The 26,981-nt window shown below is 38.5% G+C and overlaps 2 protein-coding genes across 3 annotated transcripts in view; both read right to left on the reverse strand.

Annotated features, from left to right (window-relative positions):
- Positions 1-6,422, reverse strand: part of LOC132380083 (matrix-remodeling-associated protein 7-like) — a 117,561-nt gene extending 111,139 nt beyond the window's left edge. Inside the window, exon 1 of one of the 2 annotated variants that reach the window (XM_059948629.1) lies at positions 5,966-6,422. In XM_059948629.1, the coding sequence (XP_059804612.1) occupies positions 5,966-6,322 (357 nt within the window). In that variant the 5' untranslated portion in view covers positions 6,323-6,422. The remainder of the gene's footprint in view (positions 1-5,965) is intronic. The other variant, XM_059948630.1, reaches the window with a different exon arrangement.
- Positions 6,423-16,904: 10,482 nt separating this feature from the next.
- Positions 16,905-26,981, reverse strand: part of jmjd6 (jumonji domain containing 6, arginine demethylase and lysine hydroxylase) — a 30,076-nt gene continuing 19,999 nt past the window's right edge. The window contains exons 4-6 of the mRNA XM_059948632.1: positions 26,036-26,171; positions 23,128-23,266; positions 16,905-17,695 (exon numbers count right to left, since the gene is read on the reverse strand). Of these exons, the coding sequence (XP_059804615.1) occupies positions 17,564-17,695; positions 23,128-23,266; positions 26,036-26,171 (407 nt within the window). The 3' untranslated portion in view covers positions 16,905-17,563. The remainder of the gene's footprint in view (positions 17,696-23,127; positions 23,267-26,035; positions 26,172-26,981) is intronic.

Below are 26,981 nucleotides of genomic sequence, written 5' to 3' on the forward strand. Positions count from 1 at the left end.
TCCACCAACAAGAACCAGGGCAGCAGCTACATCTTACCCTGAAGCATTCACACTATTGCAACTTGGAGGTACTTTCCCCAGAAAGCAGACAGTGCTTCAAGGTAACAGGCCACGATGACCTCAAAGGCAATGGAGGCAAGAAATAAACGCCAGCATTGGCAACAACTCCACATGCAAGTCACCTTAATTCTTTCCATTTTCAAAAGGAAGTGATCAGAACCAATTTCAATCCACTGATCTTGCTCACGTCCAATCTCCAGTCTGTCCTCAAGAAACTTGAGCTGCAATATCTGTCAGGAATTTCCCCTCAACATTTAGATATATTTGGAATGAAGAGCAAGAAATTGAATAATGACTGCAGAGACTAGAATCCGGAGCAACAATTTGTTGGAGGAACTCAACAAGTTGAACAGCATCTGTGAGGGGGTTTAGTGGCAGCAAAGGAAGAAAGAATTATTTACATTTACATTCCAGGTGATGAATCTCCTGGAATTCTCTTCCCTCGAGAATGGTGAAGGTGATGTTAATGGTTTATTAAATAGGAAAGAGATATGAATAATCATGGGATTGAGGGCTCCGGAGAATATGGCAGATTCACCACATTATCATGTTGGAGACTACAGTTAATTTTATTTTAAATAAACATGGTGGTGTTTTATTACCGATCACAAATTAAATTGCATTTTGCTGGCAAGTACTTGGTTGCCACAAAGAAGTCAAAATATCTATTTCACCAAATTAATAAGCTACTAATGCCATGGATACAGTGCTTAAGATCAAGTTTATTATCACACTCAAGAATTGAGATGTTTGCAATTTAAATATAACGCACAGATGTTAAATTTTCACCCACCTATAGGCTGGTGAATCTTTGGAACAAGCTGTCAAAAGATTTATTGATGTAGATACAACACTGTCATTTACTAAGCACTTGGATAGGTATACAAGGGACAGGGTTCAGAGGGATAACTGATATATTGATATCCACAGTGTATTGATTTCTGACTATTAAAATTGTGATGGCTGTCTATTTGACCACCTGCCATCTTGTAGCAATTAACTTCACAATACACTACTGCAATAGCTGTCTCATGCAAACACAGAAAATAAGATTTGCACCATCCTTTCCAAGTGCAAACCATTAATATGAAAATTCATGATACCAACTGATCCCTGGGCAATACCTATATTTACTTGATTATTCACCTTGATTCTATTATTAATGATGGTTATGAAAGTGACTATGTCCCTCAAAGCATATGGCACAAACTTTGCCAATATTCCAGTTGTGACACCCAGAAGCTCAAAATTGTCACCCGAGTCTTACACGAAGACTCCCAAGTCCCTTTGCACCTCTGATGTTTGAACTTTCTCCCCATTTAGACAGTAGTCTGGACTATTATCCCTTTTACCAAAATGTATTATCGTACATTTCACGATACTGAATTCCATCTGCCACTTTTTAGTCCATTCTTCCAATTTGCCCAAGTTCTCCTGCAATCGCATTGCTCCCTCAGCATTACCTACCCTCCCCAACTATCTCCGTATCACCTGCAAACTTTGCCACAAAACCATCAATACCATTATCTAAATCAATGACAAATAACGTGAAAAGTAGCGGTCTCGATACTGACCCCTGAAAAACACCATGAGTCACTGGCAGCTAACCAGAAAATGCCCCTTTTATTCCCACTTGAGGCATCTTGCCTGTCAGCCATTCATGCTAGTGTATTTCCTGTAACGCCATGGGATTTTATCTTAAGCAGCCTCATGTGTGGCACCTTATCAAAGGGTTTCTAAAAATCCGAGTAAATGACATCTACTGCCTCTTCCTTGTCCACCCTGCTTGTTACTTCCTGAAAGAACTCCAACAGATTTGCCAGGGAAGATTTCCCTATACAGAAACCATGCTTTGACTTATTTTATCATTAATCCCCAAAGTACCCCAAAGCCTTATCCTTAATAATAGACTCCAACACTTTTCCAATCACTCAGGTTGGGCTAACTGGCTTATATTTCCGTTCTTTTATCTTCCTCCTTTCTTAAAGAGCGTAGTGACTTTAGCAATTTTCCAGTCCTACGCGACTATGCCAAATATCAAGTGATTCTTGAAAGATCATGACCAATGCATTCCCTTCCCTACTTTGGGTCCTCTCTTATATCAGAACCAGAATCAGGTTTATTATCACCTGCATGTGACATGGAATTTGTTATCTTAGCAGCAGCAGGTAATATAAAAAAAGTAATAAATTTTATTCAGTACACTTTATACAGTATATTGAATATATTAAAAATTGTGCAAAGAAACAAAAATACTATATATTTTTTAAAAAACAAGGCAGTGTTCTAGGTTCAATGTCCATTCAGGAATTAGATGGCAGAGGGGAAGAAACTGTTCCTGAATCACTGAGTGTGTACCTTCAGGCTTCTGTACCTCCGACCTGATGGTAACAGTGAGAAAAGGGCATGCCCTGGGTGCTGGAGGTCCTTAATAATGAACACTGCTTTTCTGAGAAACCGCTCCCAGAAGATGTCCTGGGTACTTGCAGGCTAAATTTACAACCTTCTGCTGCTTCTTTCAGTTCTGGGCAGTAGCGCCCCCCCCCCCACCCCCATACCAGACAGTGATGTAGCCTGTCAGAAAGCTCTCCACGATACATCTATATAAGTTTTTGAGTGTATTTGTTGACATGCCAAATCTTTTCAAACTCCTAATGAAGTATAGCCGATGTCTTGCCTTCTTTATAACTGCTTCAATATGTTGGGACCAGGTTAGAAGAGATCCTGACACCCAGGAACTTGAAACTGCTCACTCTCTCCACTTCTGATCCTTCTACGAGGATTAGTATGGGTTCCTTCATCTTACCCTTCTGAAAGTCCAGAATCAGCTCATTCATCTTACTGACATTGAGTGCCAGGTTGTTGCTGCAGCACCAGTCCAGTATGCTCTCTCGCCACCATCTGAGAATCTACCAATAATGGTTGTATCATCAGCAAATTTATAGGAGGTATTTGAGCTATGTGCAGCCATACAGTCATGAGTATGGAGAGAGCAGAGCAGCGGGCTAAGCACACACCCGAGGTGCACCAGTGTTGATTGTCAGTGAGGAGGGGATATTATCACCAATCCGCACAGACTGTGGTCTTCCAGTTAGGAGGTCGAAAATCCAATTGCAGAGGGAGGTACAGAGGCCCAGGTTCTGCAACTTCTCAATCAGGATTGTGGGAATGATGGTATTAAATGCTGAGCAATAGTTGATGAACAGCATCCTGAAGTAGGTGTTTGTGTTGTCCAGGTGGTTTAAAGCAGTGTGAAGAGCCAATGAGATTGCGTCTGCCGTTGACCTATTGTGGCGATAGGCAAATTGCAATGGGTCCAGGTCCTTGCTGAGGCAGGAGTTCAGTCTCGTCATGACCAACCTCTCAAAGGATTTCATCACTGTAGATGTGAGTGCTACTGGGCGATAAGTCATTAAGGCAGCCCCATTATTCTTCTTAGGCACTGATGTAATTGTTGCCCTTTTGAAGAAAGTGGGAACTTATGCCCCTAGCAGTGAGAGGTTGAAAATGTCCTTAAATACTCCCGCCAGTTGGTTGGCCTAGGTTTTCAGAGCCTTACCAGCTATTCCATCAGGACCTTCCACCTTGCGAGGATTTACTCTCTTTAAAGACAGCCTAACATCTTCTGAGACAGAGATCACAGGGTCATCAGGTGCAGCAAGGATCGTCACAGCTGTAGTTGTATTCTCCCTTTCAAAGTGGTCACAGAAGGCACTGAGTTCACCTGGTAGTGAAGAATCGCTGCCATTCATGCTATTGGGTTTTGCTTTGTAGAAAGTAATGTCTTGGAAACCCTGCCAGACATACCATCTCTCCTTCTCATCTGCCTCTGGTGTCCATCCTCCATCCCTTTCTGCCAGAATCCATTCTCCTCTCCTATCAGATTCCTTGTTCAGTCCTTTACCCTTTCCAACCATCACCTCACAGTTCTCTCTTCATCCCCCATCTACCTACCTTCACCCTCCAGCTTGCATTCCTTCCCTCCTCTTCTTTCCAGTCCTGATGAGAAGTCTTGGCCTGAAACATTGACTGTGTTCATCGTCTGAGATGCTACCTGACCTGTTGAGCTTCTCCAGCATTTTCTGTGTGTTGCTACGAAAAACGAGGCAAATTTTTCCTACAGATAAACAGTCAGCTGCATGCTTAAGCTGCCCCGAGTACAATCTGACGTGCAAACAAAAATTGAGTTTTGTCTTCAGCTCAGAGAGATTGCAAACAGAGCAGCTACCTCTTAAACATGGAAGCCATTCTACCAACAAGACAAATTAACAAGTTTAGCTTAATTTTGTAATAATTCACCCAACTACAGAAGACAAGATGTACACATGGCTTACAGGGATTGGCAACTAAAAAATTAACTTTACAGTCTAGTCATTTAAGAAAATGAATTGGCAGCTATGTGAACATAGTGAAAGTTTCTCCTCTGCACCTCTTACAGAAGATATTTCTCAACTCCTGAAATTTAGAACAGTTCTCCTAATTAATGCTGATCAAATTATGCAATTGGATTCCTTCACTCCCCAGTCAGTTATTTGATCAGGATAACTAAACTAGATGCTGAACAGAACATCATTATACAAATCATATATGTAAGTTTCTGACCAAGTCAGAGAACTCATAGATAGTTCGTATCAATAATCTCATTCACAACCTCGTCCCAGATGCTGATGGAAGATTCCCCCACAGATTGCACTTTTACTTCTACAATTAATTAAAAACTGCACGTCAAGAATGAACAATTGCCTAGTTGCGTCCACCTGGCCAAAGGAAGGACTCACTCAAGGTCCAACTTCAAAAGATTTTCTACTGTGAAAATGTCGATTGTCAAGAGCAACGAGACAAAACAAAAATGACTCGTTTAGTCTGCTGGAAAACACTAAGCCCTACAAATCTGTTATCTCGCGTGATTTTGAGCTGCCGTATGGGTTGTTTCATTTCAATAGTGTCTGACGCGAGTTCAGAAGTTAATGAGACTAGATGTTGGAATCTGGAATAACGAAAAATCTGCTGCAGAACTCTGCAGGGAAAGGAACTGTCGACATTTCGGGGGAGGGGGGGGACCCTACAAAAGGGCCGATTACATTTGAGCCCCGATGCAGCGTTTCGACCCGAAACGTCAACAGTTCTTCTCCCTCCCGCTGATGCTGCTCGACCCGCTGAGTTCCTCCAGCAGAGAGTTAGTGGTGCAAAGACCAGATTAAGTAACGCTTTGTTTAGGTCGTAGCAATGAGCCAAGAGTTGAATTTAAAAATTAACACGAGATATGAACCAAGTAGTTAAGGTAACCAAGGAGAACAAGCCGCTGTTCCAAGACGCGGTGGTGGTCCGCGTTCAGTGTCACCTGCCGCCTGTCTGTACTGGACTGGACTCGAGTGGCGGAGTACAGCAGACTGTGCGTCACACCCACTCGGCCCATTGTTGTCTCGGTGTAATTAGGAAATTTACGAATTACATCTATACTTCAGTCAAAGTGTAATTAATGCTTTTGGATCAAGAATAAACTCAGTACAGTTAACTAAAATGTGCTCTTGATTACTCAAACTCCATGGGTTAATTTTTTAAAAAAAATAACAACGCCAGCAATGCGTGCCGAGGCGTTTCTCGGTGCGCTGTTGAAGAGGAGCTATTGATCGGCTGTTGGATGTGCAGCCAATGCAGCAGCGGCAGCGCTCTCTCCCCAACACCAGATGTTGTCGACTGCCTCACAACAGCAACTTTTTTAGAAACAAAAACGCCATAGGCGAATCCTGGCGAGTATTGAAACTTGGACGAATTTGCTCCACGTCACCTTGCCCTAGACGCGTAGGCAATAAGACTTTCACTTCCAATAATATTCCGTTCCACCGAGAAATAAACGTTGAAAAGACAATTTGAAATAACGGGACGTTCTCTTTGAGAATATTACCTTAAGTTTTTCCTCTGGGCGAGTGGGCTCTTGTTTTACTTGGCTCTCCCTCTCCTGGGAAGGCGCAGGCTCCTGCTCCCCATCTGCCGCCCCGACCTCTTCCACCGTCAGCTTCGCTTTGGCTAGCTCCGATTCCCCGGCCCCCAACTCCTCGCTCACATCTTCGGGCTTTCTCTCATCCTCCGTCTCGCTTTTCGGCTTTTCTTCGGCATTGTTCTCGTTAACTTTGGAACTCGCTGCCTCGTTCTTGGCGGTCTCATCCGAAGCTCTGAATTTCAGATACAAAGAGGCAGCCAAGACAGCCAGCAGGGTGAAGAGTAAGGGAACAGCCAGATACCCGTCCACCGCCAACTCCATCCTCGATTCCAGCAGCAACAGCCCACTCAGATTCCGCTCCCACTACAATCCAGTTACCCTGCTGCCTAACAACGCTGCTGAACTAAATCAGAGATGACATGGAGCGATGAATCGGATTTTAAAAGAGGTCGTCATTTCCTACAGCCCGCCCTCCTTTCGACATTAAAGGCACAGCTATTCCAACATAATACCCTTCATGTGTTCATCACCGCCTTGTTCTATTTAGTTCTATCTATCTAATGTTCCGTATAAGATGAACTCATGATCTTTCAGTCTACCTCGACATGGCCCTTGATCTTCATTTGTCTTTCTTTCTAAATGTAGCATTATGTTATGCTGTTTTTTTCCCCTTTTGTATTACCTCGATGTACTTATGCATGGAATGATCTGTCTGAGTGGGATACAAACAAAAGCTTTTCGCTGATCTCAGGACTTGTGACAATAATAAACCAATTAATAATATCTAATCATACTTTCAATGCGTATTACTGCCTCGCTGCTTATAAAGAAGTATTCACCCCCGCCCCCTCGGAAGTTTTCCTGTTTTATTGTTTTACAACATTGAATCACAATGGATTTAATTTTTTGACGCAGATCAACAGAAAGACTCTCATGTCAAAGTGAAAGCAGGCCTCTACAAAGGGATCTAAATTAACTACAAATATAAAACACAAAATAATCGATTGCATAAGTATATAGTAGATGCAGCTGGATAGGTCTCTTATCAGCTCTGCACAGCTGGACACTGCAATTTTTCCCCATTCTGCTTTACAAAACTGACACACCAAATCATCACTGGCACAGCTAATTGGTTTTAGAAGTCACATAATTAGTTAAATCGAGATGCATTTTTGGAGGCCTGTGTGCAGTCAAGGTGTTTCAATTGATTGTAGTAAAAATACACCTGTATCTGGAAGGTTCAGCTGCTGGTGAGTCAGTATCCTGGCAAAAACTACATCATGAAGACAAAAGAACACTTGTAACAACTCCACAGAAAGGTTATTGAAAAGCACAAGTCAGGAGATGAATACAAGAACCTTTCCAAGTCACTGAGTATTCCTTGGAGTACAGTTATCAAGAAATGAATATGGTACAGCTGTAATCTGCCCATCCTCAAAAACTGAGTGACAGTGCAAGAAGGGAACTAGTGAGGGAGGCCACCAAGAGACCTATCACAACCCTGCATGAGTTACATGCTTCAGTGGCTGAGACAGGAGAGATAGCACACACAACTGTTGCCCAGGTGCTTTACCAGTGGCAGATTTATGGGAGAGTAGCAAAGAGAAAGCCACTGTTGAAAAAGACTGACATTAAATCTCAGCTAGAGTTTGCCAGAAGGCATGCTGGAGGAGGGTTCTATGGTCTGATGAAACCAAAATGGAGCTTTTTGACCATCAGAATAAACACTATGTTGGGAGATTTGTTTTCCAGCAACACAATGACCCCAAGCATCAAGCCACACAGAAATGGCTTAAAAAACAACAAAGTGAATGCCCTGGAGTGGCGAGAGAAGAGTCCAGACCTCAATCCAATAGAGAATTTGCAGCTGGACTTGAAAAGGGCTGTTCACTCACGATCCCCATGCAATTGGACAGAGCTGAAGTGTTGTAAAGAATAATGGGGAACAATTGCAGTGCCAGATGTGCAAAACTGATCTCAAGGCTGTAATTGCTGCCAAAGGTGCATCTACTAAATATTGATTATTTAGATTATTTATGCAATCAATAATTTTGTTTTATATTTGTAATTGATTTAGATCAGTTTGTAGAGATGTTTTCATTTCAACGTGAGTCTTCTCCTGCAGATCAGTTTTTTTAAAAAAAAGCTAAATTAAATCCATTGTGATTCAATGTTGTAAAACAATAAAACATGAAAACTTTGGGGGAGGAGAGGAAACTTTTCATAGGCACTGTATATTGACAATCATATCCTTCTCATTAATGAGCCAAAGACAGTGTCAGTAAATTGAAGGTGGTGCTGAATTATATCTTTTGCAGTGAATTGTGAAATCTATGGGTACTAAATGAGATTGTGGAGAGAAGACAAACTGGAATCAATACAGAATTAGTGTATTAGGGGTAACTGATAGTTGGCATGGATTTGGCAGGCCAAAAGGACCTATTTCAATGCTGCAGGACTTAAAATCTGGCCAAAGATAGTTGCAAATGCCTCAGCTTTGTATTAAGATGCTTGATATTGACCCTTGTTAGAATTGAAGGTTCTTTAAGTCTCCTTCTGCTGGTGCTCATCAGAATGCAGCTGGACTCCATGGCTTTGATAACATCCATTAACTTCAGGACTAATTTTATAGTATGCTGCAGCTGATAAATGTAGTCAGGTGATTGGTAGTACTTTTTAGGGATGGCTGGTGCCGCTTTTTTCAATTTCACTGAAAGGTTCTCCACTTAATGGTAACAGTATATTGAGTAACATGAAATTAGTTTATCATCAATTACTATACTTTTGGATACCCCATTTTCAGCTACTACTTATGTTTTAAATCCATCCTATTAAACCTGCAGTTGCGCCAGTCAATGGTGACCACGTCAAGCAGACTTCTCCTGTATTATGATCTTTTGGCAGCAGCTGGAGACCTAGCCTGATTTCCTGAAGAATGTAATTTCAGTCTCCTTGATGAAGGAAGAGTATAAACTAGAATGGCATAATATTCAATTGAATAAATCCTTTAATGACACAGCTGTCCTAGGAGGAGAGATTAACTAAAAAAGGCCTGTGTTTGACTCTTTAAACAAACAAAATTACTTTTCCTATTGCCTCCCTTTGACTTCTTAAAAATATCAATCATATAATTTAAATACTAGGTGTTGTACTGTAACTTTGGGCAGTTCTGACCATGGTTTTATATTGTAACATTGATATTCTTGTATTCTTAATATCTTGGTGTTTTAGATAAAGCTCAAATTCCAATATTTTGATTATTGATATAAGCATAAACTTTCAACTGTTTAGCACAGCTAGTATCTTCATTCAGCTGAGAAGCAAATCAACAAGCAATAACCTTGATTTATAAAGATCTTTAACTATGTAAACAAACCTAAAATACTTTCAAAATATGATTCAGTTACTATAGGTACATAGCCAGATGACAAAAGCTTAGAGGTGGGTCTAAAAGAGGGGCAAAAGGGTATATAAGATTAAAGATGGAAATGTAGGAGCTCAGGGCCTTTGCAGCTGAAGACAAAGCCACAGTGGTAGAACATCAGCAATAAGAGATGGTCAAGGATCTTGGGATGTTGGAGAAAGTCACAGCGAGAGGGAGTGAAAATAATACCAGATGGAATTGAAAAGCAGTGGTGAGAATTTTAATGGTGATGTTATTTAATGACACGTTGTAAAACAGCAAAATAGGTTGGGATGATTGAGTTAGGACATAGATAGTAGGGCTTTTCTGTATCTTCAGTTTATAAATAAGTCCATCATAAATAAGCCAAGACTACAAATGGTCTGGAAATGAGTAATTAATGAGGATTTTGCAGTATATAGCTGAGCCAGATGAAATAACAAAAAATGGCAAATACAAGTGATAATCTGTATCAGGCACTAGCAAATTATGCTTACGAAGACAAAAGAACTTGACACAATCTTAGCTTTCCAAATATTTCAATTCAAGGAACTTCTATTCACCCACCAGCCTAACAGTTTGACAGGTGAGGGACAATGGAACAATGATAAGGAGGTACTGCTCTTATTGCTGGCATATGTGTTCAGAAGCAACAATATGGACCAATCATATAGATGAAAAATTGATGTTTGGGGGGGGGGGGGTACTCAATATAGCATGTAGTAGAGGGACTTGCAGTACTTGAAATACTTTGAGTAGTTTTGGGCCATATATCTAAGGATAGATGTGCTGGCAGTGGAGAGAGTTGAGGAGCTTTATGAAAATAATCCCAGGGATGAGAGAGATAATGTCTGAGGAGTGTTTGAAGGCTCTCCAACTGTACTTGAAGTTTAGACAGATATGGGGTGAATATTGTTGAAACATGCTGAATATTAAAAAAAACCTGAATAGAGTGACTATGGAGAGTAAGTGAAGAATCTTGGACTGGAAGGCACATATTCAAGGTTAGGGGTTCAAGTTCAAAGTAGATGTATTATCAAAATGTATATATTTCATTTTCTTGCAGACATGTATAGGAAAAAGTACAATGAAATTTTAGGAAGAACAATTCATAAGCTAAGATTGACAAACACCAATGTGGAAAAGACAAACTGTGCAAATGAAAACAGTACTGAGAACTTGAGTTGTGCCGTCTTTGAAAGCGAGTCCGTGGGTCATAGGGGTGAATTATGTTATCCAGCCAGTTCAGGAGCCTGATGGCTTCTGTCCCTCCTACCTGATGGATGCAGTGAGAAAGGGGCACTGCCTGGATGGTGATTTGGGGTTGGGTGGGGGAATTTTTGATGAGGAATGCTTCATACCATGCCATGATACAACCAGTTAGGCTACTTTCTAATGTGTATCTATAGAAGCCTGTCAAAAGATTTTGGTTTAAATGCTGATTCTACTCAAACTTCTAAGAAAGTAGAGGCACTGCCATGCCTTGTCTTGGCATGCCTGTCCTATGCTGGTCTTAGGACAGATCTTCTGAAATGTTGATGTCAATGATTTAAAGCAACTGACCCCCTCTGCTTCTATTCTCCTACTGAGGACTGGCACATGTTGATAAACAACTGTTTATCTGACTCGAGTGAGTGAGGCGTTGTTATTGCAGTAACATCCTACCAGATTTTCCATTTCCTTCCAATACGCATGTCAGAAAAGGACATACTTCTAAGAACAGAACAGAAATGAGGAGACATTTATTTAGCTTGACGATAGTGAACCTGTGGAATTCATTGCATGGACAGTGGTGGATGTTGATAGTAAGGGTGTCAAAGGTTATGGGGAGAAGGCAGGAGAATGGACTACCATAAAAAAAAACACAGATTTAGGAGACTGTACAATATTCAAGGACAAGACTTGAAAGGCTAGAGGTATAACAGCAGTTTGTGCAACATTCAGCACTTTGAAAGTGCAAGTGGTATTGATTGTAAATCAAGATGGGGATGATTCTTGATGCATCAGGAAACATGGGCTAGGAAGAGATGTTGAGTAGTCAAGAAGTTCAAATAGAATTAAGTAGAATCTAGATCTCAAGAACAAGATAAACATTGAGAGGCAATGGGTTGTGAAGATGGAATGGAACTCAAGCAAGGAAAATTAAATTTGGTGGGCTTGGAAAAGAAATAAAGTTATAATTGGTTTATTATGTCACAGGTACTGAGGTATAGTGAAAAGCTATTCTTGACCTTTCATAAACACCAAAGCATTACACAGAAAGTGCAGTACATGTAGACATTTAGGTGCAAGATGATGAGGTAAATTGTGAAGTCAACAGTTGGTCCTTTTGGACTAGAGAACCATTCAATATCTTAGAACAGTGGAGTAAGCAGATGTCCATGAGCTTGGTGGATTGTACTTCCAGGCTTTTGTATCTTTTACCCAATGGAATGGGGGAGAAGAGAGAATCAGATTAGAGGGGCTTCAAGACACACAATCTCCAAGTTCTTGCCATGTCTTTAGAGGGAAAGATGAAAGATACCTGTCTTTAGTTGGCTTTAAAAAAAGCCAGAAGGCATTTTTGCATCACAGAACTAGTCTGAAACAATGAGAAGTTTTGGAATGGAGGCACATCTTCCATTGCACTAAACTACCAGGCCAACTGCTCATACTTCATCATTTGTTCCAGAGTAACCCTCAGTGCTGATTGCTACTGGGACCTTGACTCCAGAATTGCGTTTGGCATACCACAACAGAGGGGCCTTCTCAGCAGAGGCAGCTGGCTGGTCTCCTAGAACCAACCTGACAGTCAATAATGCTCCATCAGCAAATTCAGGGGTTATTTTGCCATTGTAATCAGTGATTGATCATTTGTGAGCATTTTTGACATCTGAAAATATTCATTTACACTCACGATCAGTAAAAATAAACTTAAGTCATTTAAGGATTCGACAAACTATGGAGCATTCCCATATACCAAAAAAAAATCAAGCTAAATCACTGAAACAAACACAAATGCTTCCTTTCTCCCTGGAGTCAGAGACACCCATTCAATAGAATGGATCCTTACCAAGGTTTTGTTGGATTTAAAATCATTTGGCCCAACTCATCCATGTCAACCAAGATGCCCATTTCAGTTAGTCCTTTATGCCTGTGTTTGGCCTATGGTTCTCTAAACTTTTGCTATCCATGTACCTGTCCAAATATCATTTAAATATTGCAATTACCTCCGGCAATTATTTCCAGACTCTGTGGAAAATGTTGCTTCTCAGATCCCCTTTCAAATAAATCTATGCCCTCTAGATTTAAGACTCCCACACACTTGGAAAAACACCATGACTATCTATGACCAATGACCAACTATCGATGTCTTTGATTTTACAGACCCCTAAGGTCACCCTTAATCCTTCTTCATTCCTGGTAAACAATCACCTAAACAATCTCCATGTAAAACTCAAGTCCATCAATCAGACATCATCTTTGTGAACTGTTTCTGCACCCTTTCTAATTTAAAGACACCCTTCCTATAGCTCCTCATGATAGACTGGCATCCTACCGGGGGGGGGGGGGGGGGGGAGGGGGGAGTCTTGTACCCTCAGTCACTTCATGCCACAGAAACCGGCATAAGCACAGGCCTGATGAGACTATATGCCACAGTCAATGAAAGCAAGTATGCCACACACCTACCTACACCATTCTTGCCACTGGTGTAACCACTTCCAGGGAACTATGCAGATACAGTACCTCTAAAGTCTCTCTCTTCAACAACACTCTACATGGTGCTGCCATTTACTTTGTGTTCCTAATGGTGCAGACTCAGTAGGCAGATTTCAGAGCATCAGAACTAAAGTCTGCAGAAAATCACACTATCTATTTTACTCCACCAGGACTCCAATGGAGCAGGTTAGGGAAAATTGAAGCTGATGGGCTGAAAGGAAAATAGCACTGTTGACCTAGGGGAAACATAGATGAGTCTTGGTATTGGTACTTCAGGCAAGAAGTCTGTCCCATAATCTTACTGAACATCAGAGCAGATTAAAAAAATTTGAAAACTGCTTAGTAAAGAATCTTACATTAACATTTCAATGCTCACACTTATTAACATCCGAAACCATGGAAGGTGACGGACGTTTCATTAGTTTGTTACCAAATTGCAAAATAATTAGTTGAAGTTTTATTTTACTAAGTTAACCAATAAGTTTGGAACTACTTACTCTTCTGCTATCATGACTATTTAGAAATACTTAAGGAATTTACTTTTCTGTTATTTCCCACACTTGAATCCAAATGCTCACCTCCTTCCTCGGGAATATCTTAAAGCCTGAGAAAATACCTAGAAACATACAGTATTTAGTTCTTGTATTATTGTTGCATAATAACAAAACAAGCAAACAGATTTCCCACTATTCAAAGTTTGCTATCAAACATGTACTGTGCTTTTACTTTGAGTGCCTGGTGTTCACGAAACTAAAACCCCTCATACTGTTTCATTGCAAATGATAGTAGTTGAATGAAGAGTCAGATGAATTTGCTTTCATTTCATGCAAATGGTTCAGATAACTGCTTATCTTGGAATATCCAAGTTTATGACCTGCATGTTATCTCTTCATGCACTTATGCAAGTATCAGAATCAGGTTTATTATCACTGGCATGTGGTGTAAAATCTGTTAACTTAGCAACAGCAGTTCAATGCAATACGTAATCTAGCAAAGAAAAATAATAAACAAGTAAATCAATTACACATATTGAATAGATTAAAAAATGTGCAGAAACAGAAATGGTGTTTATTAAAAAAAAGTGAGGAGGTGTCCAAAAATTCAATGTCCATTTGGGAATCAGATGGCAGAGGGGAAGAAGCTGTTCCTGAATCGCTGAGTGTGCCTTCAGGCTTCTGTACCTCCTACCTGATGGTAAGTGAGAAAAGGGCATGCCCTGGATGCTGGAGGTCCTTAATAATGGACACCGCTTTTCTGAGGCACCACTCCCTGAAGATGTCCTGGGTTAATTTGTAGGCTGGTACCCAACATGGAACTGGCTAGATTTACAACCTTCTGCAGCTTCTTTCGGTCCTGTCCATCCAGACAGTGATGCAGCCTGTCAGAATGCTCTCCTTGGTTTTCGAGTGTATTTATTGGCATGCCGAATCTCCTCAAACTCCTAATGAAGTATAGCCGGTGTCTTGTCTTCTTTACAACTGCATTGATACGTTGGGACCAGGTTAGACCCTCAGAGGTCCTGACACCCAGGAACTTGAAACTGCTCACTCTCTCCACTTCTGATCCCTCTGTGAGGATTAGTATGTGTTCCTTCATCTTACCCTTCTGGAAGTCCACAATTAGCTCTTTTGTCTTTCTGACATCAAGTGCCAGGTTGTTGCTGCGGCACCCTCCTGTATGCCCTCTTGTCACCACCTAACATTCTACTAACAATGGTTGTACCATCAGCAAATTTATAGATGGTATTTGAGCTATGTCTAGCCACACAGTCATAGGTATGGAGAGAGTAAAGCAGTGGGCTAAGCACACACCCAAGGTGCACCAGTGTTGATCGTCAGTGAGAAGATATTATCACCAATCCACAGATTGTGGTCTTCCAGTTAGGAGGTTGAGGGTCCAAATGCAGAGGGAGGTCCAAAGGCCCAGGTTCTGCAACTTCTCAATCAGGATTGTGGGAATGATGGTATTAAATGCTGAGCTATAATCGATGAACAGCATCCTGACATAGGTGTTTGTATTGTCCAGGTGGTCCAAAGCTGAGTGAAAAGCCATTAAGATTGCCCCTGCCATTGACCACATTGACCAATTGTGGCGATATGCAGGAATTCAGTCTAGTCTAGTCATAACCAACCTCTCAAAGCATTTCATCACTGTAGATGTGAGGCTACCAGGTGATGGTCATTAAGGCAGCCCACATTATTTTTCTTTGGCACTGGTATAATTGTTGCCTTTTTGAAGCACGTGGGAACTTCCGCCAGTAGTGGTGAGAGGTTGAAAATGTCCTTGAATACTCCCGCTAACAGGTTGGCATCGGTCTCTTGAGACAGAGATCACAGGGTTATCAGGTGCAGCAGGGATCTTCACAGCTGTAGTTGTGTTCTCCCTTTGAAAGCATGCATAAAGGGTGTTGAGTTTATCTGGTAGTGAGGCATTGCTGCCATTTATGCTATTGAGTTTCACTTTGTAGGAAGTAATGTCTTGCAGACCCTGCCAGAGTTACCATGCATCCAATGTCGCCTTCAGCCTCATTCGAAATTGTCTCTTCATCCTTGAAATAGCCCCTTGCAAATCATACCTGGTTTTTGGTACAGGTCTGGGTCACCAGACTTAAATGCCACAGATCTAGCCTTCAGAAGACAATGTACCTCCTGGTTCACCCACGGCTTTTGGTTTGGGAACGTACAGCAAGTCTTTGTGGGCACACACTCATCCACAGATTTTAATGAAATTGTTAACTGCAGCATACTCATCCAGGTTCGAAGATGAATCCTTGAATACAGTCCAGTCCACCGATTCAAAACAGTCCTGTAGACGTTCCTCTGCTTCCCTTGTCTAGACCTTCTTGTCCTCACTGCTGGTGCTGCAGTCTTCAGTCTCTGCCAATACAGGGTGTAGAAATACAGCTAGGCGATCAAACTTCCTCAAGTGAGAGTGTGGAATAGCACAGTAGGCATTCTTGATGAGGGTGTAGCAATGGTTCAGTGTGTTGTTTCATCTGGTACTTTAAGTGATCTGTTGATGGTAGTTGCTTAGTGATTTTTTCAGACTGGCCTGGTTAAAATCTCCCAAAACGATAAATCACCAGCCTTTATTGCAATTAAGACACAGACTATATATGCATAAATATTGGGAGGGGGCGAGGGTGAGGGTTGTCTGAACTTGGAAGCAGTGAAAACCCATTTCCCTTTCAAATGAGGTTCAGAACTGCTTCCATTCTTGTTCCAGGAGAGGACTTAATATAATGCAGCAAGAATTTAACTGGTTTTCTTTAGTAATTTAAAGCATAGCATCAGAATTAGGCCATTTGGCTCATTGAATCTGCTCTGCCATAATGGACACTGCAACCAGAGATTGCTGAAACTACAGGATTAGGATTATAATTACATAAATATCTAATTACCTCAAAATGAACCAGGGCAACATGTTAACTTGATAATTGGTTGATTTTATATAACTAAAAAATGTATTAAATTACTAAAAACTGTTAATTTCTAGCAGACCATAATATGAAATATTCCCTAATATCTAGTATCAAAATCATTGTCACAGAACAGAGGAAAAAAACTAATTTCTTATTGTCAAATCCCCCAATATTGTAATCAGCTTGATTTTTGGTTATAAACAAACTAATCAGAAACCAAAATGAAACATATACCTGGAATAATGGTTAATAGAATAATAAATGTAGACTAAGAACAAACTTAATGTTAACATGGCAATTAATCAGAACTCTTCACTCTTATATCCAATCAGAATCCTAACCCTAATCATCTGTTGGGTTTTGTACAAGTCTGATCAGCTCGTTGCAGCATGACTCAAGTTCTTTATCCAGGCCAGAATGACTTGCGTAGTCTCATTGCATATGTTCTCAATCAATATTTGGTATGTCATCCTCAACCAGATCAATAGCATATTATTTTTATGCTGATGGTTGAGTCAATTATTGATTAAGTAGGATATCAAGGTATCAATGTTTTAGACCCATGCAGATAACTAATGTGAAAAACCTTTGAATCTAGTCATGAACAAAATGTTTTCTGAATTGAGAGCTTTAGGGTAAAGTCCAATTTATTCAGTGTACAACTTTATTTAGTTCAAGCAAAACTTGAACAGAAATATTAATCACCGGTAATAAAAATTATCTAATAATTCTGAGCTAACACTGATGTGATAATTGTTCAGAGCTCAGTGTTACTGTTAATTTGGAGAAAGTTTACAAAAATATCTTTACAACATCAGATAATTGCACGAAAGAAATTGGTTATTTGACATTCCATGTTCTTAGATGGCTATATGTTTAGAATCACAATCACCAAGGAAGCAAACAAAAGATATCTACCAACAACAGAAAACTGTGATATTTATGAATTTAAAATCCTACAACTGAATTATTTTAATCTTGCACTGTAGTTTTATTCTTTAATTTAGGATTCAAAGTTGGTCTCTTCCAGTGTTTCTTGTCACCTGGAAGAGCTGCGTTCCTTGCTCACACAGTCATCACGAGACTGAGAACTACAATCTTCCATCATATTGCAGGCTCGTCTTTTCTTCCTTCGGTGGGTCATTCCATCTCCTTCAGCACCAGAGTCACACTAGTTTTCAAAGGAAAAAAAATTAACTTGTTAAGAGAAAAGTGAACATATATTTTCTATAGAATTACATTAACATTGATCTATAATGCACATTTTCTTTCAATTATATTCTTCTTCCCCCACCCATAGAAACTAATGATATTATCTATAAAAAGTGTAAAATATAAAAAACAATATTCAGTTGACTATTATAATTGAGCAATTACATTAAACTGTCATGCAATGACAAGAGCTATATGATAATGGAAATAACACAAATATGCCATGATACCATGAGCCCCTTTATACAAATATTTATGGAGCTGCATGAGAGAAAAAAAGCGTATATGACATAGCTACGTGTACTGCTTTATGAAACAGAACAGGGCTTTAAGTTGGTCCTTTAGGTGATGCTAAACAAAGCCTTGCTGTGATGTTATATCAGTCCTGGACTACTCCAAAATCTGAAGTGCATTCCTACAGTATTGGCAAACAATACCAAACATGTTAAAAGAAAACAGGAAACAAGTTTAAACATGGTAAATAAATTGAGGAAAAATTGGCAGAAATTGTAATACTTTAGGGCATACTTACATGGCAAAAATTTAAAAAAAAACTATACAAGATTAGCTTAGTCTCAAATCTTCAGAGTAAAGCAGAAGCAATTATTTAAAGAGATTTAAGGAGGGCAGAAAGAATAGACAGTAAACTAAAAAGGGATACTAGAAATATCAATGAATATTTTAAGGATTTTTTGTAAACAAAAGGTCTACAGTAGCAATGGAATGAACAATAAATGAATTTCAAAATGCGCAATTTAAAAGTAAACAGGCAAATTACAGTTACATGAGAAAGTAGCCAAATTCACAAAGTGTGCATTAGTTTAAAAATGTAGCATAAAATTCTAGGATTACAGGAAACTTTCAGAACTCCATAGTATTCATGAAAATGGTACTAAAAACGGCTTTATCAAGGTGCATCAAACTGTTCCTTATACAACACTGATGTCACAATGTAAATATTATACAATCAGCAGTTACAATCAAGATGGTCATTATTCTTAAAAACCCATGGCATCACCAAGAGTTTGTTAGATGAAGCCGAATGTTGTCATTTGAACAGCAAGTTGTTTACATTGTGGGAAACACACCCTGCACTCATCAATACCTGCTTTAATAACAAATATAAACTAACTACTTAAATAGGAGATCTGGTGAACTGGATAAACCATATCAGCATGAAATAAATACACCACATATAGAAATTACTCTCCTTGACTTGTACCTCAATTCCACAGCTACTTCAGCCCAAGGCCAATAGTTGGATCAACATACTATAATGCTCAAGTCTGCATTAGTTTATAGCTCAGTCTAAAGAGGTCACCCCTAAAATTTAAGAGTTTACCATATCTGCAAAAATATTCTGAGTTGCTTTTCCTGGTTTCCTCCATGCTTTCTGTGAATAGAGGAAGCATAAGATTTTACCCCCTTTCAATTTCCCCATCTGTGAAAGATTCTGCACTTATTTACAAATTCTTACAGACTTCCTACTCTAATATTCTAGTTTTAAAACAGCCTTTTCCAAAAAGCTGTGATGTAGAAGGAAGCTTATTTTGTACAAAGCAATGTAAATAAATAACACCAGACTCACAGTAGCAGGTAAAGAAATAAACTCCTCCAAACAATAATATGATCTTCCTGGGATATTTGGTGGATCTCATTTGGAACTTATTTTTATACTGGGAAATATAGCTTGCCATGTTCTATATTTATTTCTTGACCATTACTGAAATGGCTAATGCAAGTTCCAGCCATTTTTGTACCATGAGTTCAGGTTAGTTGAACCAACCAGCCTTGGGTTAATTTCACGTGTTGGAAGGAAGAAGAAAAAATCAGTTTGTTGAACAATAAACCAAGGAGCTTGCAACAAAATATCTATCAGAATCTAACAATAGGCAATGAAAAAGATCTTCTTTTAATGCTGTGTACTGCCATAGCGTTTTGTCATGAAGGAGCAATTTTTGTTTGAGATTTCAGGGCAGATACATTTAGAAGAATTGAAGGAATGCATTCTTGCAACAAAACAGTTTGTTTAGTTTTCATTTTCTGTAGAAAGTGGTGTAATGGGTTTGGCTACTCTAGGACTACTTGATAATTACACAGATCCACTTTTGAAGTATAAACATATTTACTAGCTGGAGGTACAATTCAATCTATAAGCGCAAGGCATATATTTAGAGTGAGGATTAAAAGATTTAGAGGCGGTCTGAAGAATGTTTCCACCCATGAATGTCGGTACTTAAACATTTCAGTGTCTGGATAACCAGTTAAATCGTTAATACATGGCAATTTATTAACATGGACCAAGTTCTGGGAAGAGATAGGTGCTGACAGTAGACATTAACATGGTGAGCTGAAGAGCTCGTTTCCGGTGGACAATTCTATTTGCCAAATTATCATATTCAGCATGGATTGGTGAGTGCTTTGAATGTAAAGTACACTAATTTGTATCATACATCAAATGTGAAGTGCTAATAGCTTATTGCATTTTACATTGTGAGAAATAAAACCATTAAACTAAACTCATAAATTATTCCATGTATGCATAGAACTCAATTACTTAAAAGTATGCCTATTTTTCCAACAAAAATGATGATAATTTCCAGAATCAATATTTCAACCATCTTGAATATTAGAATAACTGGTCCTCATTTTTCTTAAAATGATTGCAGACAATATTTGTCTATTTCATTCTATTTCAACTGGGTAATTTTTGCTGATATATCAAAAGGACAGCTTACACAAGTTCGTAACTGAAGCAGTATTATTTCAAAGCATTCGACCTGACTTGATGCACAACCTTTCATATTTTCTCTCGTAGAAAGACCTCTCTTTATTAACTTTATAAAATAACTCAGTCTCATCTCATTTGTAGCCGAAATTCTCATTCACACAAAAAACTCACCCAACTGTACTATTTTTATAATGTTCCTCTAAGCCACCATCCCAGTCAACACACTGCTCTGAGTTCAAAACTTATAAGCTAACAGTCATGTTTAAAGTCCTTCACGTTATTAGCGTTACTAATCACTATAGATCCTCCAGTCCTACTAAACTCCCCATCCCAACGTTGGCAGACATATCATCAAATATTTAGTACCAATATTCAGGAATGCCTTCCATAAAATTATTAGAATTACAGAAAGTAACTGTTTATTCATGTTATATTTATTGAATTGTTTAACAGTGGCAACTTAGGATACAACACTAAGATGCTCGTTACTGGAAGGAAATCAGTTGATCTATCACACCAACTGAAGCTTTATGCAAGAAAACTCCATAGCCCTTTATCTTGACTTTGCCAATTCTTTCTTTTCAGATACTTACCCAGCTTCCTTGTAAACCCTACAATTAAATCTGCATTCATTACAAAGTCATGCAGTGTATTCTACCTCAAAACCAGTCACCATGTAAAGATTTTGCTTCATGACATTTTCATATTGCTTCAGCTTCCTTTCCTCCCTATTTAAAGTGCAATGCTTCAGTTAAAACTGAAGTCACCATCACACTTTTATCTTTTGTTTCAAACCATTTCTGTCCGATTACATCTCTATAAATGTGAGAAATATGTTGAAGATATGGCAAGCTGCATGTGTCAGAGAATTAGTAACCGAACTGAATCATAAAATCAATGATTACTTCCAACTGAAAGAATGATGACTGAAATTTTGAGTAGGTGTACTGTGTGTCTTCAATTGTGCTGTGAATGCATTGCGCAAGATATGTAACTGGGAACTATAGAAGGAAGGTTGACTCAATAAAGTACAAATGCAGTAATCGCTAATTTAGTAATGATTAAAAATGATCAGGTAATGATATGTATATCTGAATTTGACAGAAAGAATTAGAAAGTGAAAATTTGGAATGAAAACAGTTGAAGATGCATTTCTGGCAACTTCACAGTTAACATTCCACTTAGGGTGACAATAAGGTTAAGAATCAAATCATTTTTTTCTATTGGAATTAACTGCTGAAATAATTCAAAAAATAACACATTTATAAATAACTGGTAAATTAGTCTGGTTCGAGCAGGTATTGATTTTTCTTACTCAAAGTTAAAATGCTTCCTGAATCACAGGTACATGGATGTTCAAATTATATTAGCCATGATTGCTTAACTAGAGAATTTTTTGAAAGCTTCTTTTCCTACAATAACCTTATGGTACCTAAGGTTACCATAATAACATTATAACAATAACATTACGAAATGTTATTTATTAAATAAGTGAATGTATTTTCCTTTTGAGATACAAGATCAGTGAGGTACAAAAACAACCTGGAATCAGTATGAGCGTTTCTGATCATCTCAGCTATTTGTCTTATGGACAGTTTCCATTTGTTGTAGCTATCTTCCTCACTCTCCACAATACTTCGGAATGTACTTCCTACATTTACATTTTCCTTAGTCCTATCTTTCCCAGAAATCTCTCCATGTCTTTGTCTATATTTTGTTTTTCTTTCCCCTGCACTGCTGTAATAAATTTTAAGAAAGGGAAATAGGAAAAAAGTGGAAAAGAACAAGAAAGAAACAAATTAAATGTCTAATTAAAATAATCATAGCCACAAATTGCATGATTGAGGTTAGATGCTCAACTTACATAGACAATGCTCCATTTTTTCCATTTTTCTTCCCCAGTTAAATATTTTTGCATGTATTCCTACTGTTCTAATATTTTCTTTCAAATTTTTATGAAAAACTAAGTAGACTTTAACGATTTAATTGACTTTTACAAAGAAAATTAATTTTCCTGATCTATTGTTGGAGTCCTCTTAATAGACTGAAAACCCACACAAGTAAATAAAGTACATTAGTGAAGTGTTTTGTGCTCTAATATTGTTTGTATTCCAAACCTATGTGCAACTATTTTCCACCCTATCCATTTCAAGCACCTCAGCTTGGCTTGCTGACTTGTTTATTAAGATACATTTGCTTTCAAGTATTAAATTTCTTACTTAGTCTTAACCACATCTGTTTTAGAAAGCTCATTATTCTGCTTGCTAAAACTTAATGGCTGATTTACAATCAGAATCTAATGCAGACATTAGGACTTCCTTTAATTCAAATGACCGGTCCTCTAAATGGTTAACACTGCAATAAACATCACCAGGCTAAGTGAAGACCATGTTAAAACCTTTCAATGTGAGACCAAAATCTTATTTTGATGAGCAGGTGCATATTGCTATTTGCACAGATACAGAAACAAATCTTCATGAGTTATCAAGAATTACATATTGAATTCCTTCCTTGCTTGATTTTCAAAATTTGGGTTTTCCATTATAATTACAAGAATGGATCTCATAGATTTAACTAAACATATATTCCATTATTTATTCCATTCCTTGCTTATGGCAGCATTAATGAAATCAACTTAATGATTAAAAAAAAAATCTCACCTCTGAGTCAGAGTCTGAGGAACTGGAACTGGACGAACTAGAAGAATCGCTTGAGCTGTCTGATGCAATACCTGTTGACTCCTGCAGATCAACCAAATCTGCTGCTACAGCAAGTTCTGGCCGTTCTTGCTTTAAGATCCTATCATTATATAAAAGAGCATATTTGATTCTTCTCAATGAACCTTTAACTGAATAAAACTGTTAATAAACTTACACTTAGACCAATACTTATAGAAAACTAATTGGTTTAAGTTGTATGCCACAACTAATTTGAAATTACAAGTCTATTTGTTTACTTTTGTGTCATATTACACTAAAGCCACTAATTTTTAAACTCCAACCTGACCTCAGCATTCTTAGCTGCAACAGAAGTTTCAACTCTTGAAATAGTTGATTCCAGTTAACTGGGACGCATCAGGACCAGTATAATTTGGCTCAGTTAAGCAGATGGCCAAATAGCTGGTTTCATGGAAATTGTTATAAAGGTATAAAAAAGATGAACCAAGCAACAAATTATGTATTTAAATGAAACAGAACAAATGAAAACACTACCAAGAGCACAATAGTGCTATAAAAGTGTGTGTTATTTCATAATAGTTAGTAAAGGCATTTATCTGGTGTATGCAATGAACAAAATCAGTGCAGACACCGAGTATAGATAACAGACTGCTTTCATACAAAAGTATCAACAATTGAATCCTCCAAAGCTTCATTTTCATTGTAATTCAAGACAATTGCCAATAAATATCTTCAAATTCTTCTTAGTTCCTAACTTGAAGTACTGAAATGACTTGATTTTCACTCCCAGCTGTTTCTGGCATCTCCAAAATAAAACCTAAATATAGTGAGCAAAATAGTACAGAATTGTCTTACCGCTTATTTATTGCCAACTATCAGAGACCAAAATCACTACCTTTGAACACAAACACACTCAACTGATGCTATTTGAAAAATGTCCACTCTAAGCATGCTGTAGCATAAAATGGCCATACTAGTGTGCATAACTGACACTAGCTAGAAACTGTTTGGCAACAATCTCCTGCCCCAATTAAGTGGTATAGTGTCCCAAATAAAGTATGAGAGTCTCAGCAATTTTCTTTTTTAGTTTTTGTTCTTCAAGTGTTGTCTCAAATAAGTAGCTACCCTGATTAACAGCTGGCCCAGTTAACCAGAATCCACTGTATTTATTATCCTCATTTGCAGAACTAAAGAACAAGGACAACTTTGCTCTCTACAGCTGACACACCACCACCTTAGTGCAAGATTCTCATGGTATTCTAGCTGTTCAGCTCTTCATGTGAATTATTTTATCAGGAAAGCAACAAAGGAAAATAATAAAAATAGAAGACACATTTGATCCAAGGCTCTTCAAATAATTATATAATTATTTTATTAGGAGAAAATAAACTATTATTTTGATCATGAACAGTAAGTAAAAGAGTTTGCACGAAGTACACTGCAGATACTGGGGTCAAAGCAACACGCACAACAAGCTGAAGGAACTCAGCAGGTCGGGTAGCATCTGTAGAAACGAGCAGTCAACCTTGTGGGCCGAGACCCTCCGTCAGGACTGAAGCGGGAGGGGGCAGGGCTGCTGCCTCCCTCTTCAGTCCTGACGGAGGGCCTCGGCCCAAAACGTTGACTGCTCGTTTCTACGGATGCTGCCCGACCTGCTGAGTTCCTCCAGCCTGTTGTAAGTAAAGAGTTTGTTAGATCTACTGGGTACAAAAGCATAATGACAACTGTGGCTGACAAAGGAAGACAATAGGTACACCACACATAAATATAGCAAAACCTAAAGGGAAGTTAGAGAATTAGAGGCTTTTAAAAAAGAAGGCAACTAAAAAAGCAACAAGGAGAGAAAAAGATGAAATATGAAGGTAAGCTAGCTAATAATATAAAAGAGGATACCAAAAGATGTTTTCCCCCAGATGTATAAAGAGTAAAAGAGGTGAGAATGGATAATGGACCACTAGAAAATGATGCTGAAGAGAGTAATGGGGGAACAAAGAAATGGTGGACAATCACTAAGTATTATGTTAGTCTTCACTGTGGAATATACCAGCAGTATTTGAGTGTGTCAGGAAGCAGAAGTGAGTGCAGTTGCTATTACAAAAGTGAAGATGCTTGAGAAGCGAAAAGGTCTGAAGGTAGACAAGCCACCTGGACCAGATGGAATACACCCCAATACTTCTGAAAGAGATGGCTGAAGAGATTGTGGAGGCATTGGTAATGATCTTCCAAGAATCACTAGATTCTGGAATGGTTCCAGAGGACTCAAAAATTGCAAATGTCACTCAAATCTAAGAAGGGAGTGAGACAATTGAAAGGAAATTGTAGGCAGTTAGCCTGACTTCAGTGGCTTGGAAGATGTTTCAGAGTACTTGAAGGCACGTGATAAAATAGGCCACTGTTCGCATGGTTTTCTTAAGGGGAAATCTTGCCTGACAAACCTGTTGAAATTCTTTGAGGACATAACAGGCAGGATAGACCAAGGAGTCAGTGAATGTTGTTTACTAAGGTGTCGCGCTCAAGGCTGCTTAACAAGATCGAACTCGGGGTATTACAGAGAAGATACCAGCATGGATAGAAGATGGGCTGACAAGTATAAGGCAATGAGTGGAAGCTTACATATGACCTTCTGATTCAAGAGACCAACTACAGCGCAGGCATTTTCACACAAAGTCAAAACTGTAAGTTTTTCAGTCCATTCAATAGCTTAATTATCTACTACCTTAAACTCCAGGCAACATGCATCACAGGAAACTGAAGTAATACATAAGAAAAAAAAATATTTTCTATTCACTACTATTTCTGAAGTAATTTACATCAGGCACAATCAAACATTTCAAAAGCAGTATCTCCTGAATCTAAGCTTCATTCCGAAGAATACTCTGTCTGAAATTACCTGTACCACTTTCTGGACAATTTAGGGCGTCCTCTGACGGTTTTATGCCAGACCACAGGAAAGTTGGTTGCGCTGGCAAAATTTTGAGTAACAGCAATAGTATGATCCATATTGAGTACCACGTGCCACCATCCACCTGAAAGGTAAAATGAACATTTTGTAAGTATCACATTTTAAATTCTCATTTAAAGTAGTATACATTTACCCAGGATTAAAGGAGGCCATGACTTTTTTTTTTACTTTGCTCTTACAACAAAAAGGAAGACTTTTCTTTTCCCCCCCATTTTCTAAAATAATTAAAGGTCATGATGGGAAAACTAGTGATACATTTTTGTTCTTGTAAATCACCTTGAAGTGTTAAAATCAAAAGTTTGCAAATGGGCACTAATTTGCAGCACTAACAGACACATCTTGATGAGTACAGAAAGATGGCCATCTTTGAGTGGCTGACTGGGTCTGTTAACTGGGTAATGAACAATCACTGCTAATCAGTCAAATCATGGCTTTGATACAACTTATTGAAAAATACTAGCTTTCTCAATTCAACCTTGAAACCTCAAGATCTAGCAATCTCTACAACTCAATAAAGCCAGCATCTTTAAGCTTTATCTTCACAGCATGAAATACCAGCTAATACCCTATTAAATTTCCCCACATTTACTTCAAGAACTTATGTTTATGGGCAAGAAATAAAAGGTTTTATGTGAACCTTGACTAGTAACATTGTATTTACTGTTGTGGAGAGAATGATAATCAACTTGAAAATGAATCTTCTCAGTATATCACAGCACAAATATTTCTTTCTTATAAAGTGACGCATATTGGGTCAAAAGCAGGACATTGATTCTTTTTACTTTCAACTATTTTGCACAAAATAACATAGCTTCAGTTTCAGTGGCAAATTCTAAACATATCAGTTCTGAATCCAGAAGAGCTGATTCTACTT

This window comes from Hypanus sabinus, chromosome 23, assembly GCF_030144855.1.
Source record: "Hypanus sabinus isolate sHypSab1 chromosome 23, sHypSab1.hap1, whole genome shotgun sequence".
NCBI lineage: Eukaryota > Metazoa > Chordata > Chondrichthyes > Myliobatiformes > Dasyatidae > Hypanus > Hypanus sabinus.